Source organism: Aquarana catesbeiana, linkage group LG07 (assembly GCF_042186555.1).
Source record: "Aquarana catesbeiana isolate 2022-GZ linkage group LG07, ASM4218655v1, whole genome shotgun sequence".
Lineage (NCBI taxonomy): Eukaryota > Metazoa > Chordata > Amphibia > Anura > Ranidae > Aquarana > Aquarana catesbeiana.
In genome coordinates, this window is record NC_133330.1 from 172,371,535 (window position 1) to 172,388,441 (window position 16,907).

General features: G+C 41.3%; 1 protein-coding gene across 2 annotated transcripts in view; it reads right to left on the minus strand.

Annotated features, from left to right (window-relative positions):
- The window catches only part of EDEM3 (ER degradation enhancing alpha-mannosidase like protein 3), a 155,992-nt gene that overhangs the window by 61,930 nt on the left and 77,155 nt on the right, over positions 1–16,907 (minus strand). For both annotated transcript variants that reach the window (XM_073592876.1, XM_073592878.1), the window contains exons 12-14: positions 2,012–2,095; positions 1,783–1,907; positions 865–1,030 (exon numbers count right to left, since the gene is read on the minus strand). In XM_073592876.1, coding sequence (XP_073448977.1) covers positions 865–1,030; positions 1,783–1,907; positions 2,012–2,095 — 375 coding nt within the window. The remainder of the gene's footprint in view (positions 1–864; positions 1,031–1,782; positions 1,908–2,011; positions 2,096–16,907) is intronic.

Here is a 16,907-nt window from a genome sequence, read left to right on the forward strand (position 1 = left end):
TCTGTTCAACAGAAGCTGGTCTACCGGCTTCTGTAGAACAGTCAAGCTGGAAAACCAGCATTCAATCAGCACTGGCTGCAAATGCTGATCAGTGTATTCTGGCATAGAGGGGGAATTCTCCCGTCACAATATATCAGCTCAGTGGGAGACCAGGGAGAGATCCCTGGATCAAACATAGTTGTGATACAGGGTTCTGTCAGTTTTTTCTTTTTTTTTCGTCCAACCAACTATGTGTGTGTTCCCAGCTTTAATTTAACATCCACTATGAATCCCAAACAAACCTTTTGTCCACTTGTTTATTAGAAATTTTCAATTTTTACAAAAAATAGTAAAAATGCAACAAAAATTACACTCAAGTGTAAAGTCAGACATGAATTAGCCTTCCAGCTTGCATTTTTTTTAACAAACACAGCAAAGCATCACATTGTTATTCATATTGCAAACACTGTAAATCACTCTAAACCAGCAGTTTCAGGTACGCATGTGAAAAACTTTTCAGCAAAAAACTGCCATATGTCATAAGGAACCTTTAAAAGAAAAAAATGTCTGCTTACATCCAATACTTAATCAGGTTAATTAGTAATTCTCCACACTCATCCCATTACAAGGGTCCGATAATGAAAAGCCAATCCTGTGTCTTAATAGTATAGCAATAACTGTTTAGGTCAACACTGTAGTAACCTAACTGAGACCAAGGAGAGGAGGGCTAAACCCGGTACAGCAAGCCAGGGCTCTCCTAGTTTAAGAAATGTGCCTGGAGTTGGTATTTTAATACCCAAACAAACCTTAAGCCCAACACTAACTTTTTTTTTTCATATTTACACAAGGACTTGATTTGTCAATGAATAAAAAATAAATACATACCGTGTTTTTCTTTTGTTTTGAGTGGTTTGCAGTGGACAGCCACAGAGGCAAAAGATGTGCTTCTGTAGTAAAAATGTAATCTTCTATATCAAATATAAGATCCTCCCTCTCAGAGAACAGCAAATAAAGATATTTAAACATCTCTGCCAGGAAAAAGGAATCCATCCTTCAAACAAAAAGTTGTAGTAAAATTATCTAGTGGTCATGTCTGAATTTATATGCCGTCACACAAAAAAAATAGCAAGTAAAGCAGCAGACAAATGCGTAAAATGCAGTAACAACCATCACCCAGATAAAATGTATTATTCACTGATATAATACCACAAACTGAAAACATATTTCTTGCCAAAGGATTTACTTTGTACTTTTGCATAGCTTCACAAGAAAGCCCCCAAAAATCACTATAACAAATGAGCTGCAAGTGCCATACTCCCTTTATAAACCAAAAAAATATAGATTATTGGTGCACAACAATATTGTTTGGAAAATGTTTTTTATTATGACTTAATATGAAACAATTAAAATATCCATAATTATCCATGGTCCCAGAATAATAAATATGATGACCATTACTGCATTATCCTCAAACAAATGTTATAATAATTTCTGATGTAAAAAAGTAAAATAAAATAAAAAACACACCACACACGGGGACTGGATTGCCAATGCTAGGTAGAACACAAGGGAAGGTATGATGTGCCCAATATACAAAGTAAACAAATAAGTCTACATGCTTACACACCTTCATGTTCTGGATACTAGCAGCTTATGAACTTTCTGCATACGAATTTATCAATGTTCTTGACAATATCCTCCATTTGTTTATGATGGTTTGCCTACACATGCCTGATATATAGTGATACCATTTGTCATGTATTTTATCGTAAATACTTCAAGGAAAAAATAAGTACAGCATACCTGTCCTCATGACTTCCTGTACGTACATCTTTAACAGCTGCAAACCCACATGGAACGCGAGCATACTTATTCAAATTTTCAATAATTGTTCTTCCCACTTCCAAATAGTATGGATCCCCAGTCGCCTGTAACAGTTTAAGCAAACAGGACATCAGCTTTGCTGACGAGACAAATGTCACAGCAACCACAAAGAATCAATAAAAATTATAAATGCAGTAAAACATCTTACTTTGTACAAGAAATATGTACTCTCTGCAAATTCAGGTCTTAATGGATGCTGCGCCCAGTGTACTCTGAAATCAGTTGTAAAGGCCTGAAAGAATTATACATTCAAATTGAACATAGTGAATCATTGAACACTTGCTACATAAATACTTCGGATAAAATATTTACACAATGCAAGAGCAACAACAAATCCCATTATTTACATTCATTTCATTGAACAGCAAGTCTCCATGCACACTTGTGCGACTCCAACGTTGCACAAATTTGGCGTGCCACTTTGATGTAATTCTGAAGCAACTTTGGTTTGGTGCGACTTGGATGCAACTTTGGCTTTGACCAATGATACTGGACAACTGTTGCACAACTGTTGCATGTATAACATTCATGTGGGGCTTTCATGCAACTTTTGAGGATTGACATTACAGGTTATGGCACTCAAGGTCGCATGAAAGTCTGACCAAAGTAGTGCAGGAACCTTTTTAAAACCTCTGCTACTTTATGTTGCACATATTTGAACGGTTGTAAACGAAAAACGTGGGGTGTTTTCACATGACAAGTCGCAGAAGTGTGAATGGAGCCAGGGGCGGACTGACAACTCATGGGGCCCCCGGGCAATAGGAGATTATGGGGCCCCCAGGCAATCACAGATTATGGAGCCACATAGTATACACAAACATACACACAGTATACACATACATGTACACGCAGACATGCTTCTGTTGGCTGAGAAGGTACTGGAGAGGTGGGGCAGCTATAATCTCGTGATTTTTAGACCAAAAGGATGTCCGTAGGGGACATTTCAGAGACAGATGTAAAAAAAAACACAGATTTTTACATACTGTCCCAGGTTTTACTGAGGCTGGCAACCCTAATGGGGCCCCCTAGTGGCCCGGGGCCCTCGGGCACTGCCCGAGTGGCCGAATGGTCAGTCCGCCCCTGAATGGAGCCCAACTCATGGCAAATGCAAAAATCAACAAATCAATACATATGCTAAGTGAACTACTACTACAACAATAGGTTGGGTAACGACATGCATTCATTTTTTTCCCCAAAATTCCCATTCCTTCCTCTCTCTTAAATAATTACCCGTCTGCAGGTCTTAAGTCCTCCAAACCCCCCAAATCTTGGTTGAGATCTCGGTCAATAAAATCCAATGAGGGGGGAGGGGCTAACCTGTGCTGTGTGTGTCTATGGATGTACAGTACACAGCCCAGATCTGTAGAGCGCTCTGTGTGTCTTCATAGGAAGCGGCTTCCTATGGTGGCATGCGGAGAAGAGGTAAAGCGGACAGAGTCGGCAGGGGGCCGCAGAAGGAGGAGGTTTGGGGCCAGAAAGTATAATTTAATTTATTTTTTAAGAAAAAAAACACAAAAAAAACAAAAAAAACCCACAACTTTACAAAATCTTTAACCACTTGACAACCGACTCACGCCGATATAAGTCGGCAAAGTAGCACAGGTGCGCAAAACATTTCCCTGTTGTGCCTAGCAACAAGACAGGGATCTACTGCTCCCAGTGATCGCTGTCATGTTCTAGTGAGCCCATCCCCCCTACAGTTAGAACATGCCCAGGGAACACATTTAACCCCTTGATCGCCCCCCAGTGTTTAACCCCTTCTCTGCCAGTGCTATTTACACAGTAATCAGTGCATTTTTATAGCACTGATCGCTGTATAAATGCCAATTGGCCCAAAATAGTGTCAAAAGTGTCCGATCTGTCCGCCGCAAATCACAATAAAAATCGCAGATCGCCGCCATTACTAATAAAAAAAAATAATAAAAATGCCATAAATCTATCCCCTATTTTGTAGACGCGATAACTTTTGCTTATCAATATACGCTTATTGCAATTTTTTTTTACCAAAAATATGTATAGAATACACATTGGCCTAAACTGAGGAAGAAATATTTATTATAGCAAAAAGTAAAAAAAATTGCTTTTTTTTGCAAAATGTTTGCTTTTTTTGTCTATAGTCAATGAACAAATGAGAAAATAGGATTTTTGACTTACCGTAAAATCCGTTTCTCCAAGTTCATTGACAGACACAGCCTTCTTTATTCAGAACCATAGGGTTGTATAGCGCCTCTGCAGTAGTAGGACTAGGCAGAAAAAAAAAAAAAATCAACAGCTGGCTACGCCCATGGGCTGTCCCCAGTCAGTATATAACCCCCTCCCTGCTCTAGGTATACAGTTTAGTAGCAAGCAGTAATAGAAGTATCAAAAAACTCCATAGAGGGGTGGGTGCTGTGTCTGTCAATTAACTCAGAGGAACGGATTTTAAGGTAAGTCAAAAATCCTATTTTCTCATTTGTTCATTGACAGACACAGCCTTCTTTATTCAGAACCACAGGGACGTCCCAAAGCAGTGCCCAACATGAGGGGTGGGACACCGAAAAATCCCAAGGCTAACACAAGAGCCAACCGGGTAACAGGAGCTTCACCCAAGACAAGCTGTAACCCACCTAAACTATACCACTTCAAGAGGGAATAGACCATCTAAACAGCAGCCTGCAAAAAACTTGCGGCCAAAAGAGGCATCCGCAGATGCCAACCCATTCACTTTGTAGAACTTGTGAAAATGTACACTGACGACCAGTGGCCGCCTTGCAAACTTGCGCAACGAACGCCTGATAACAGAAGGCCCAAGAAGCACTAAGTGCTGGAGAAGAACGCGCTGTAACAGAGAAAGGAGGAACCCGATAAACAAAAAAAAACGTATAGTGATATATAAGTGTGAATAAAAAAAACAATAATAAAACAATATGTAGATAAAATTGGTGCCTATAATAAGGACGTCAAGAAATAACATGAATAATAGACATCATCAGTGATCAACACATAATGTGATATATTAAACACCAGTGAATAATAAATTCCAAGTCCGTCAATATGTGAACAAGCTGTAAATTAACTCTTGTTTCCAAATGTTGAGTGAAATCCACCACCACAATCAACAGGAGTGCACTCTTACCAGAATGCCATGATCCCCCATCACAGAGGATCACGGAAAGCATGTAATGAATTGACAGCTACCAGGAACAGCAAGCAAACTTCAGATGGTGGGGGATCACTTCACATCAACCCGGTTCAGCGAGGCAATGCCACAGTGCATGGAAGAGAATAATGCTCCAATAGTGTAAAACCAATAACAATCTTTTATTAAAAAAAGTAATGCACTTACATAGTAACAGATGAAAAAACACAGAAATCTGTTGCGCCGGCCGGAGCACAAACAGACTGCCCGTTCCTACTGGATACACAAATGGATTACGAGTTGACGTCAGCGTGTCGCTTCGCCCTACGCGTGTCGTAATAACTTATGTCGTCCAGGAGCCCCTGGACGATCTACCTCAGGAGTGCCCCAGCGGAGACAAATCTGATGAAACACGGCCCAGTGAAGGGCCCCCCTGTGGCCCAACCCTAGCCAACTGAGGTATCCGTCTGACAGTATTCCACTCCTGGAATGCGTACGTCGGAAAGGGCAGGAACGAGAAGTTCTGCCCACCAGAGGATACTGACAACAGCCAGGGTTGCCAACAGCCTTTTTGGCCTGCCGTTGCCTTGTACGACTGGATCCGTATCGGGAGCTCCCGAAGACGAACCATTCATGATCCAGACCTAGTCTGATCGATTGGAGTTCCAGGATATTACTCGGTAACCAGGACATCTGGCACTGGTGGTCACCCTGTTCAATACAAGGGGAGAAAGGATTTTCCCCGCTGAAGAACAAGAGAGCGAAGCCACCAGACTAGGGAACCTTTGGTTTCCTGACTCAGCCGAATCTGATTGTTCAGAGACCTTGGGCATTTGTCCCATTATGCCAGCATCTCCCCGAAGGGAGCTTGTATGGAACTGTGCAAATAAAAATCGCCTAAAAAAAAAGGTAGATACCATCAGACCCAACACCCACATGCAGATCCGCAGAGGAGCCCACCTGCCGGACAGTAAATGAAAAATGCAGCATGTAACTTCTGCAGTTTGTCCAGGGGAAGAAACACGCTGGCCAGAGCTGAAGCCCAGTCAGGCTCAGATAATCCAACGTTTTAGCAGGGCCAAAGCAGACTTCCGATAGTATAGACGCCAACTGAAATCAGTGAAGGTCTGTATAGGAACTACGTTGCTCCTTGGGGTAATCGAGAAGTCGGAGAAGATCGTCCAGGCAGCCCAGAACCACCAACCCCCACTGATGTAACCATGCCAGATCTGGGGCCAACACCTTGTGAACACCAGAGGAGTGGTGGCTAGATCAAAAGGACAACACCACGCGCTGAAAATGCTCCGCACCCACAGCAAAACGGAGGAAGTGCTGGAGTCGGGCACATAACAGAATGCGTAAGTAAGCATTCATGATGTCGTAGAAGTCAGAAAGTCCTCATGATGAAGGAGTGCCACCGCTGTGAGGACGGACTCCATCCTAAACTTCTGTACCTACACAAGCCAAGTCAGGGCCTTGAGGTTCAGAATTAGGTGTACCATGCCCTCCATCTTTTAGACTGTGAACAGGTTTGAATAAAACCCCTAAAATGGTTTCCAGCATGGGAAGCGGGACAATCACACTCTGCAGCAATGGGGCTTGCACAGCCCCCTGTGGAGAACAGCAAGCAGTCTGGCGACAGACGCCCAATGGAAGCAAAAAAAAAAAACACATTTTTTGGAGGAACACAGCCAGAAAACTATCTTGTAACCAGACAAACTCAAGACGCGACATGATGTCATTCAGGGTAGCCCCCCAAAATACATGTCTAAGCACCGCTGAGGAAACAGACTCGGCAACCAGGGGAACTGCAGCCAAGAGGCATAGCGGACAAACGGCTATACAACTGCAATAGGTCTGCCAATGCAGCAAAAGCAGGGGGATTCTGTCCCCCCCCCCCCTCCAGGTATGTCAGCTGGACCCTTAGAAGCCAGAGATTCCCCTATTGGAGCCATGGTTGCCTTGAGCAGCCTAGAGACGGGGGGGGGGGCACTACTGATGGAACAGACCCCTTCTGAAGGAGGGACTCCCCAAAGGGGTACCTTTTGCCGTGCTTGGGCTTACCCAAAGGGGTACCGGCCATCTGCCGCAGTCACCGCTGCATCTCCCATCTTGAAAGGTTCCCGCACAGATATACAACCACAACCAGTGTCCCTTTGTGCGCTTCTGCGGTCGTCCTCACTCCCTGACAGGATAGGGAGCAGGGTAACCACCCCACAAATTGGGCCACATCTGTGGCAGCAGCGCCAGATAGGATTGTTCGACAGAGGAGGTAGGGGAGGACAGGGGTGTCATATGCTAGGCTATATGCCTAAGCGCTACCCTAAAAAACTCAGGGGGGGGCCTATGATGCAGCAGACCTAGCACGTAGCTGCGGTCTGCACGTGCTCACTGGCCAGACTGGGGTGACCATTGGATCAAATGCCCAGCCCAGCAGTTGATTGTAGATCTCACCGGGAAAAAAATCCAGGAAAAGAAAATAAACAACAAAAATTTCCAGGACTTCCCAGGAATTAGGTCTTTGCTCCTGACTAGGCAGAAGAAACAAAAACTGAATACCTAGAGCAAGGAGGGGGTAATATACTGACTGAGGACAGCCCATGGGCGCAGCCAGGTGTTTTTTTTTTTGTTCTGCCTAGTCCTACTCCTGCGGAGGTGATATAACCCTATGGTTCTGAATAAAGAAGGCTGTGTCCATCAATGAACGAATGAGAAATAAAAACCGCAGAGGTGATCAAATACCACCAAAAGAACGCTCTATTTGTGGGAAAAAATGACTTTTGTTAGGGTACGTCGTCGCACAACTACCACGCAATTGTCAGTTAAAGCGAAGCAGTGCCGTATCGCAACAAAAAGGGTTTGGTCAGGAAGGGGGTAAAGTGGTTAAACCTAGGCTTATGAAGAAAGACAAACTTGAGTACATCACTATACTGTACATGTGGAACTCCCTATTGTAAATATATATGTGATAAATATATATTACATAAACAGGTGGTATAAGTATGTGGCTCAGAACTAGAGTTGGGTAGCATAACAATGTATGTATATATATATATATATATATATATATATATATATATATATATATATATATATATATATATATATATTTATAGATATAGATATAGATATAGAGATAGAGAGAGAGAGAGAGAGAGAGAGAGAGAGAGAGAGAGAGAGAATATTATATATATATATATATATATATATATATATATATATATATATATATATATATATATATATCTCTATCACATGCTCATGTTTATTGAGGGTATCAGAGGAAGGGTTTAGGACTTAAATCTCTTAAGCCTAGCACACACGCTTAGATTTTCAGAAGACAGAACGTCAGTTTTTTTGTGGCATGCTAGTCTCATGACGAAAGTGAAGAGGTTACTCACAATACGAAAATTTTCGTACGACAGAATACAGTATCAGAAGTGACCTAATGCGTTGAATAGTTTTGTATGTATTCTTTTGTTTCTGAGCATGCGTAGTCTTGCTCTTACAATTTTTTTTTTCGAACAAAAACCATGCTAATGAAACGAAAATCGGACGTTGAGTTCACATCTGACAAAAATTTTATAGTCTGCACATCCAGTTTGTGTCTGACGAAAAAGCAAACAAAATCGGCTGTCGAAAGCACCGTACTAGCGATCCGAAAGTCGTCAGACAGCACGTTGTGCAAATTTTTCCATCCGATTTTCGTATCGTGTGTAGGGGCCTTTAGGAAAAGCCATTCCCTTTTTTTCAAGTGACCAAAAATAATTGTACAATTGAATCATGGCCAGGTGTGGGCTACTCCATTATTTCTACATCAATTAAGCAGGTAAAGGTCTGGAGTCGATTCCAAGTGTGGTATTTGCATTTTGAATCTACTGCTGTGAATCTACATCATATGCGTTCAAAAGGAGCTGTCCATGCAAGTGAAAGGCTTCAAAAACTAAACAAATCCATCAGATAGCAGCAACATTAGGAGTGGCCAAATCAAGAGTTTGGTACATTCTGAAGGAAAGAAGAACACACTAGTGAGACCAGCAACATAAAAAGGCCTGCACGTCCACAGAAGACAACAGTGGTGGATGATTGCAGGAAACCATGGTTAAAAAACAAAACAAAAAAAAAAACCAACCCATTCACAACATCCAGACAAGTGAAGGACACTCTCTAGGAGGTGGGCGTATCATTGTCAAAGTCTACAATCAAGAGGAGACTTCACGAGAGCAAATACAAAGAGGGTTCACCACAAGGTGCAAACCATTCATAAACCTGGAATATTCTGCAATGGCCGAGTCAATCACCTGATCTAAACCCAATTGAGCATGCATTTAACTTGCTGAAGGCAAAACTAAAGGCATAGAACAACTGAAGACAGCTGCAGTTAGAGCCTGGCAAAGCATTAGATAGATAGATAGATAGATAGATAGATAGATAGATAGATAGATAGATATTTTATATTTTTTTTTTATATTAGAGCTGCACGATTCTGGCCAAAATGAGCATCACGATTTTTTTGCTTAGAATAAAAAGATCACGCACGTAAAATCTTTCACAATATACAAAAAAAATAAAAAATTGGGCTAACTTTACTGGTTAGTAGTTTTTTTTTTATATTCATTAAAGTCATTTTTTTTTACAAAAAAAATCGCATTTGAAAGACCGCTGTGCAAATACAGTGTGACCTAAAATATTGCAACAACCACCATTTTATTCTCTAGAGTCTCTACTAAAATAACATATATAATATTTGGGTGTTCTAAGTAATTTTCTAGCAAAAAAAAAAAAGCTTTCAACTTGAAACCAACAAATGTCAGAAAAAGGTTTAGTGTTTAAGTGGTTGTGAAAAAGTCCCCCAAGCGGGGTTTTTAGGCAGCTAGCTATAGATATGAGCAAGGCATTAAGTAAAATATTAAAATTCTTTATTGAAGGGTAATGAATAAATGTAACAACATATAAAACCCCGCTTGGGGGACTTTTTCCCATTTTTCTTGTCCATATTGGGGTGAGCAGCATTGATATCTCTCCTTAATGTGTCTTCCATCTTTGCTATACAAATTCGGGTGGTTAAACACCCCTTCCCCCATTTGACACATGGGAGTTAGACATGAGCTGTGCACTGTCTGTTCTCCTGTATATATCCCTCTGTGTTAATCCTAGATACCACATTAGATTGCATCCATATATTTTCCAAAAATGTGTTAAATCGCATATTAGGATTATAAGTAGACTCTCAATAAGGGGACTAAATCGGAATTATATTTCTCCCCTTGAGCTCACCAAGTCAGTTACACTCTTGTATTGTGAGTCTGTATTATTATTATACTCAATCGAGTCTATAATTCATAGCCTCGTTCGTGGTTGCGAATAGAGTAAAATCGCATCGCAACCGCGAGCAATGAGGGATCCATTGGATCCGATGCAAATTTCCTTATTTGGGTTGTTATACATTTACTATTTTTCGTATCTGGGAGTTATTTTCTATCAAATAAATCTATTTAAACGTTGAAATTATGTTGCCATCTCTGGGTTGTTTTGGTTTTTACATATTTTTAGGAATATTGTTAGAATTGTCAGTGCACAGTTTCCAATGTTTACTTTGTATGATCAATAAGCAACTATGTAGTAAACTTTTGTCATTTGTTATTTTTCACAAATTGCATATGTGAGCTCGTTTGTGTGCTTCTCGACTGGCACCTCCCTGCCTGCAGCTTGGGCCATCGGATCCCTGTGATGCCTGCATGATCGCATGCTCCCCGGGTCGGGGATCATGTTCCCTGATGTGTCTTCCCGGCAGGGTGGGGAGCTCAGTTACCTGCGCTCCCCTTGTCTCTCCCCTTGGATGGCCGGATTCCCGGATCGGCCGCCCACGGGCGTGATTACCCTGCCGGCGGCATCTCCCATCACCTTCGGACGTTGCATGCGGTGTGCGCACACGTGCGGGTCGCGTGTGCGTGCGGCCTCATGACGTCATGTATTTTACGGCGAAGGTGACGACAGATGTCGGGGCTTCGCCTTGAAGGACGCTGAGGGAGCCACTCGAGGCCTGCCAATGGCGGCCACAGCCTCCCTCTACACACCGGGGTTAAGGGGCGGAAGAAACGATACCTGTTGTTAATTTCAGTACTAATTAAGGACACTATTTAATGAGGGTGGATTTGGGTGTGATCCCTCCACTTCCTCCTTGGACGGCCAGACTCTTTTCCTCAACAGTAGGAGTGAGTAAGAACTTATGATACATCTGATTATCAATGCTTTGTCAGACCCCATAGAATAATATTTTACTTATATTTAATTTTGATTTATGTGCACACCAGCTCTGGATGCCGTAGACTTAGTTACTTGGCAATATCATGCACTTTTTCCTTAAATTCACACATCACACATACACTCATTTGTTTGTTTTTTTTTTTTTTTTTCTCTGCTGTTTAAAACACTCACTCGCATCATTACTTTTTTCACATAGACACTTGGCAATATCATGCACTTTTTCCTTAAATTTACACATCACACATACACTCATTTGTTTTGTTTTTTTTTTGTTTTTGTGGGTTTTTTTTTTTTTTTTTTGCTGTTTAAACACTCACTCACATCATTTTCATGCACATTCCTTTTTTCACATATATTTTACATGTCATTATTCACTGTGCACATCCCTCACTTCTCTTCCTATCACTGCCATTGTCAGCATTTAAAGACAAGGTCATCCCTGACATATTTTATATTAGTTATACCAATATAGTCACTTCACTCATTTTATTATCCTTCACATGATCAATTCAAGCTGTAATGTGTGATTATTACAACACTTTCTGACCACCCAACAGTTAAATCTAACCACTAACCTATATGGGTATATTCATGAGCTAACGCTCTGACAATTTTCGTAGGTTCCAGCCCCACCTCCCCCGTGGCGTGTTGGTGGGGGGGCAATTATACGTGTGACTCCTTGCAAGCCATATCAAGTGGATTCCTGTTCCCCCTTCTTCCGGGGTGCTGCTACGTGCGGGCACACTGGATGGTCTGGCTGCTATGTGGGGAGGCTCTGATCGAGGGGTACATCCAAACTCAGTGGTAATTATGTGCAAAGTGTTACTAAACATGTTGCTAAACAAACTTGCCTATGCTGTAATTCTTTTAAATAAGCTGGACATACTATTATAAATTTTTCTTTTTTCTTTAGCAAACTCATCCTCTGAAGAAACCCTAAAATTCATGGGTCGAAACGCGTCAGGCTTGTTATGCAATAGCCTTATCACATGCTGTGTATAACCTATGTTTGCTATTATATGTATTTGGTATGGGTATTTTCCCACTTGAGCTCCCAATTTATATTTATATGTTGTTACATTTATTCATTACCCTTCAATAAAGAATTTTAATATTTTACTTAATGCCTTGCTCATATCTATAGCTAGCTGCCTAAAAACCCCGCTTGGGGGACTTTTTCCCATTTTTCTTGTCCATATTGGGGTGAGCAGCATTGATATCTCTCCTTAATGTGTCTTCCCTCTTTGCTAGTGTTTAAGTGGTTAAACTTTCTTCACTACACAGGAAGTCTATTCCATTGACAAATTGCTACAATGTTTATAATTAAGTTTCACTGTTAAAGAATGTTCTGATTCTTGGCAGACTGCCTGGATTTTTTCTTCCTTTCTTTTGACAGCTGTGACTTCAGAAGAGCAGAGAGAATTCTTTGCATAGCAAGAATCATGAAACACTTTTCAAGATCGCAACAGGGGAAAAAAAAAAAAAATCGCGATAACGATTCTTGACGATTAATCGTGCAGCTCTAAATATACACACACACACAAACACAGGCAGCGCTATACACTCCAATAATACAGTACAAATATTAAAAGGTAGAAAAAGTGTCATCATGCAGTGCAATCATATACAAAAAAAGAGTCCATAATATACTGCAGCCAGATTCTATATTAAATCCGTGAGACTGTCCAGCAAGAAGTTCAATTTCTGCTTGCAAGATAAGCTGTCACCAACACCTCCACACGTGAAGAAACAAGGGGGTACTCACATCCCCCGTTCAAATTCAACTCTTATCGGAATCAAGCAAAACACACATAGGTTTGATCTCTCTGCCTCCAATCTCCCAGGGAAAGCTGCACCAGACAGCTGGATCACACAGTGGTACACGCGATTCAAATCAAAAGGAAAGGAAATTCCATAGTGTAATCCAATTTAAAACGATTTATTCATTTCCACAAAAGACCCCCTCTTAGGACTTGCACTTACAGAAACAATGTTGCAAACAGGCATAATATTAAACAAGGTTGCATCAGCAGACCATACGGGGATAGTGTGGGGTCTCCTACCACATTCAGCTGCCTGCTGGAAAGGGTTGGTGACAGCTTATCTTGCAAGCAGAAACTGAACTTCTTTCTGGACAGTCTCACGGACTTAATATAGAATCTAGCTTCAATATATTATGGACTCTCTGGGGGTGATTTATTAAAGCTGTGCGCCAACAGTAGAGGTGCACGACAAAGCGCAATGCACATTTCCATATTTACGACATGGTGCGCCGGTAACAGAGCGCAAATCCCCCCATTTACTATAGCGATCTGGGCGCACGGGAGAATACAATCTGTGCGCCACTATGGACATGGCGCACTGCATCTCCAATTCAATATTAACAGAAGGTGGAGGTGCCAATATTAGGGGGGTGATGTGGGGAAGTTTAGTAACAACTGCCCAAGTAACAAATATGCCCAAAATAGAATGAGAAAAGGAACTTTTTCAGAGGTAGCCTGCTGCACCTGCAAGTACGTTTAGAACTGCGTGAGATCAATGTAAGCAGTGCGCATGCGCAAGCAGCTCTTGCGCTCGTTCACATGCATTTGTTCATTGCGCGGTCAAAATCTTAGTAAATGTTAAGCATGGGTTGAACGGGCGCAAAAACATGGAAGGAGAGAGTGCCAGTACCTGCCTAACGAAGCTGGATTATACGGACCGCTCTTAGATGCCTTTTTTCCCCTTGTCTCCTATCATATTACATTGGATTTCCATGTCTGGAGTGTGCTGTGGAGAGTCACCGGTGGGGAATCAATGATATCAACCAGAGGATCGGAGCAGTGGGGACCCTGAGTGTATGGAATCCATGCCTGTAAGATTCTACTATCTGGTAAGCATATCATATGCACCTTTAGCGGAGAAGCTTTCTGTTCCATAATAAGAAGAAGTTTTAATCAGGGAAGTTTTTACCTCAGGAGGATTGTGCTTCTTGTTCATATGGACTATCATTTCCAGTACATATCATATAGTTTTATAATATTTGCGCTGCACTTAATTTAGTTTTTCATATTCCTTTAGTGTCTCAAATTAACATAAATGTGTTTTTTGCTTTCCTTGCTCTTTTCCAAGTCCTGTTTTGTTGACCAATCATTTGTTTTGCAGATGTATGCTCAATCCAAGTAATGCATTTTACACTCCCCCCTAAACAAATTTTCATGGAACAGATTTCCCAGCTGCAGCTTAACTAGGCTGATTGGCATAGCAAAAAAAAAAAAGGGGGGGGGGTGTGATTTGTCTAAAAGCTACTTTCCTGGTGCTTTCATGGTAGCATATACATTAATTGTGCGTATGCTGCCATGGATAGGCACAAGGAAAGGAAAATTACCGAGAGGTAAGTATTCAATTTTCCATTTTAGCGCAGTGGTTCTCAGCCGTAGTCTTTAAGTACCCCCAACAGGCCATGTTTTGGGAATTTATCTTAGCTAAAATAGCTGTCCAAAATACCAAGCTATTGACTGTGATTTAAAGCACCTGTGCAAGACGAAATAAAAGCTGCAAACATGGCCTGTTGGGGGTACTTGAGGACAGGGTTGAGAACCACTGATTTAGAGCACTGAACTAAAATCTAGCTCAAGAAAATCCTATTCTAATTGGGGCATTTGAGGGAAACCAAGCGAGTGTTACAACCTCTGCTTGTCTTTTTTAGGTTGGGCTTTGTGTCCCTTTTCTGAAAATTAGCTTCACTTCCTGTCACATAGCCAAACAGGAAGTGAGGATAAAACCCTACCAACGTCTTTCCTAAGGGACACAGGTCAATCTAACTAGTGTCCCCATTTGGCAAATTGCACTCTAGCACGATTGTGTACACCCCAAATTATTAGGTATTTTGGGGTTTATTAAAAGCAAATCCACACAAGTGTACTTGCTGTAAATCTGAGGGGAAGCACTGCTGAATTTATCATCCAATTATGTAGAAGCAAAAATGCTGCTGTTTATTTTCCTTGCATGTCCCCCTCGGATCTCCAGTGACTGCACTTCCAAGTGTACTTGTAGTGGAAAGTGGATTTGCCTTTAGGAAATAAACCCCAAAGTCCAAGATACCTAAAAATTTGAGATGTACACAGCAAAGTGCTAGAGTGCAATTTACCTAATGGGGGCATTATTTAGATCAGGGATATGCAATTAGCGGAACTCCAGCTGTTGCAAAACTACAAGTCCTATCATGCCTCTGCCTCTGGGTGTCATGTTTGTGGCTGTCAGAGTCTTGCTTTGCCTCATGGGAATTGTAGTTCTGCAACAGCTGGAGGTCCGCTAATTGCATATCCCTGATTTAGATTGACCTGTGTGTCCCCAAGGAAAGACATTGGTAGGGTTTTACGGTTTGGCTATGTGACAGGAAGTGAATAAATTTGAAGGAGGAGAAACTGGCAATTTGGGAGGCGTCTTCACCCTGACAAGACTTCAAATCCCTCTGCACTCTATCCCCAAGTAAAAATAAGAAAGGATTTCATTTAGTTGAACTTTGCAAAGACACATTCCTAAGTTCAACTGTGTACAACTCTGTTCCATTTAGACCTTGTTTAATAGAAAACGCCAGTTGCCTTTCATTAGAAACATTTGTTAGTCCAGTCCTGCAAAATCTGCATCTGCTTTCCTATTATATGCCAATAAAGTTACGGGCCTGGATGCATGTCCCCGTGGTGCATATATGGTTCCCGGAAGCGGTGGCCAGCACACAAGGAATGACATCATGCCCCTCCAGGAAGTTGCTTGTACTGCTACTAATTTCTCCAGACCACCATGCCCCCCTCATTGTTCTCTGAGGAAGCGATGATCCTAAAGCCTCGTACACGCGGTACGATTGTTGGCCAGTGTCGGATTTTTCTCAAAAGGGTGTGTGCCAGGATCTTGTCTTGCATATTAACGGTGCATAACTGTCGTGCCACAAACACGAACGTAGTGACATACTACAAGGAATTTCAGCTCTTGAGCGCCACCCTTTGGGCCCCTTCTGCTAATTTCGTGTTTGGTGAGCATTGATTCCAAGCATGCGCGTTTGTACTTTCGACTTTTGTGTGACGGATTTGTGTACTGACCATGCGAAAATCTGACAACAGACCGATGTCTGCTGAAAATTTACTAGCCTGTCATCCAACATTTGTTGGCCGAAAGTTGGACAAAAATTGTCAAAAGGAGCTTATTAACGGTAAGATTTTAGAACAACAGTCTGTCAACAGACAATCCCCTACCAACAATCATACAGTGTGTACAAGGCTTTATTTGCAAATTAAGATAATTTTTTATTTATGTTTACATGGGGTGGTGTTCGTGTGAGTATGTCTAAATGATTTGACCTCAAAACACACACCTACAGATTCACTTTCGGTGACTAAATGTATATTGCTTCCTGCTTCAGCGGGTGGAGAGATATGAGATATATATATATATATACATATATATGAGAAAAAAAAAAAATTATATATATATATATATATATATATATATATATATATATATATATATATATATATATATATATATATATATATATATATATACACACACACACACACACACACACACACACACACACACAATCTATGCCACACACACACACTTGTGTCCACCAGCAGAAAGAAGTTGGGTAGATCTCACACTCCCAATTCTGGAAGCATAA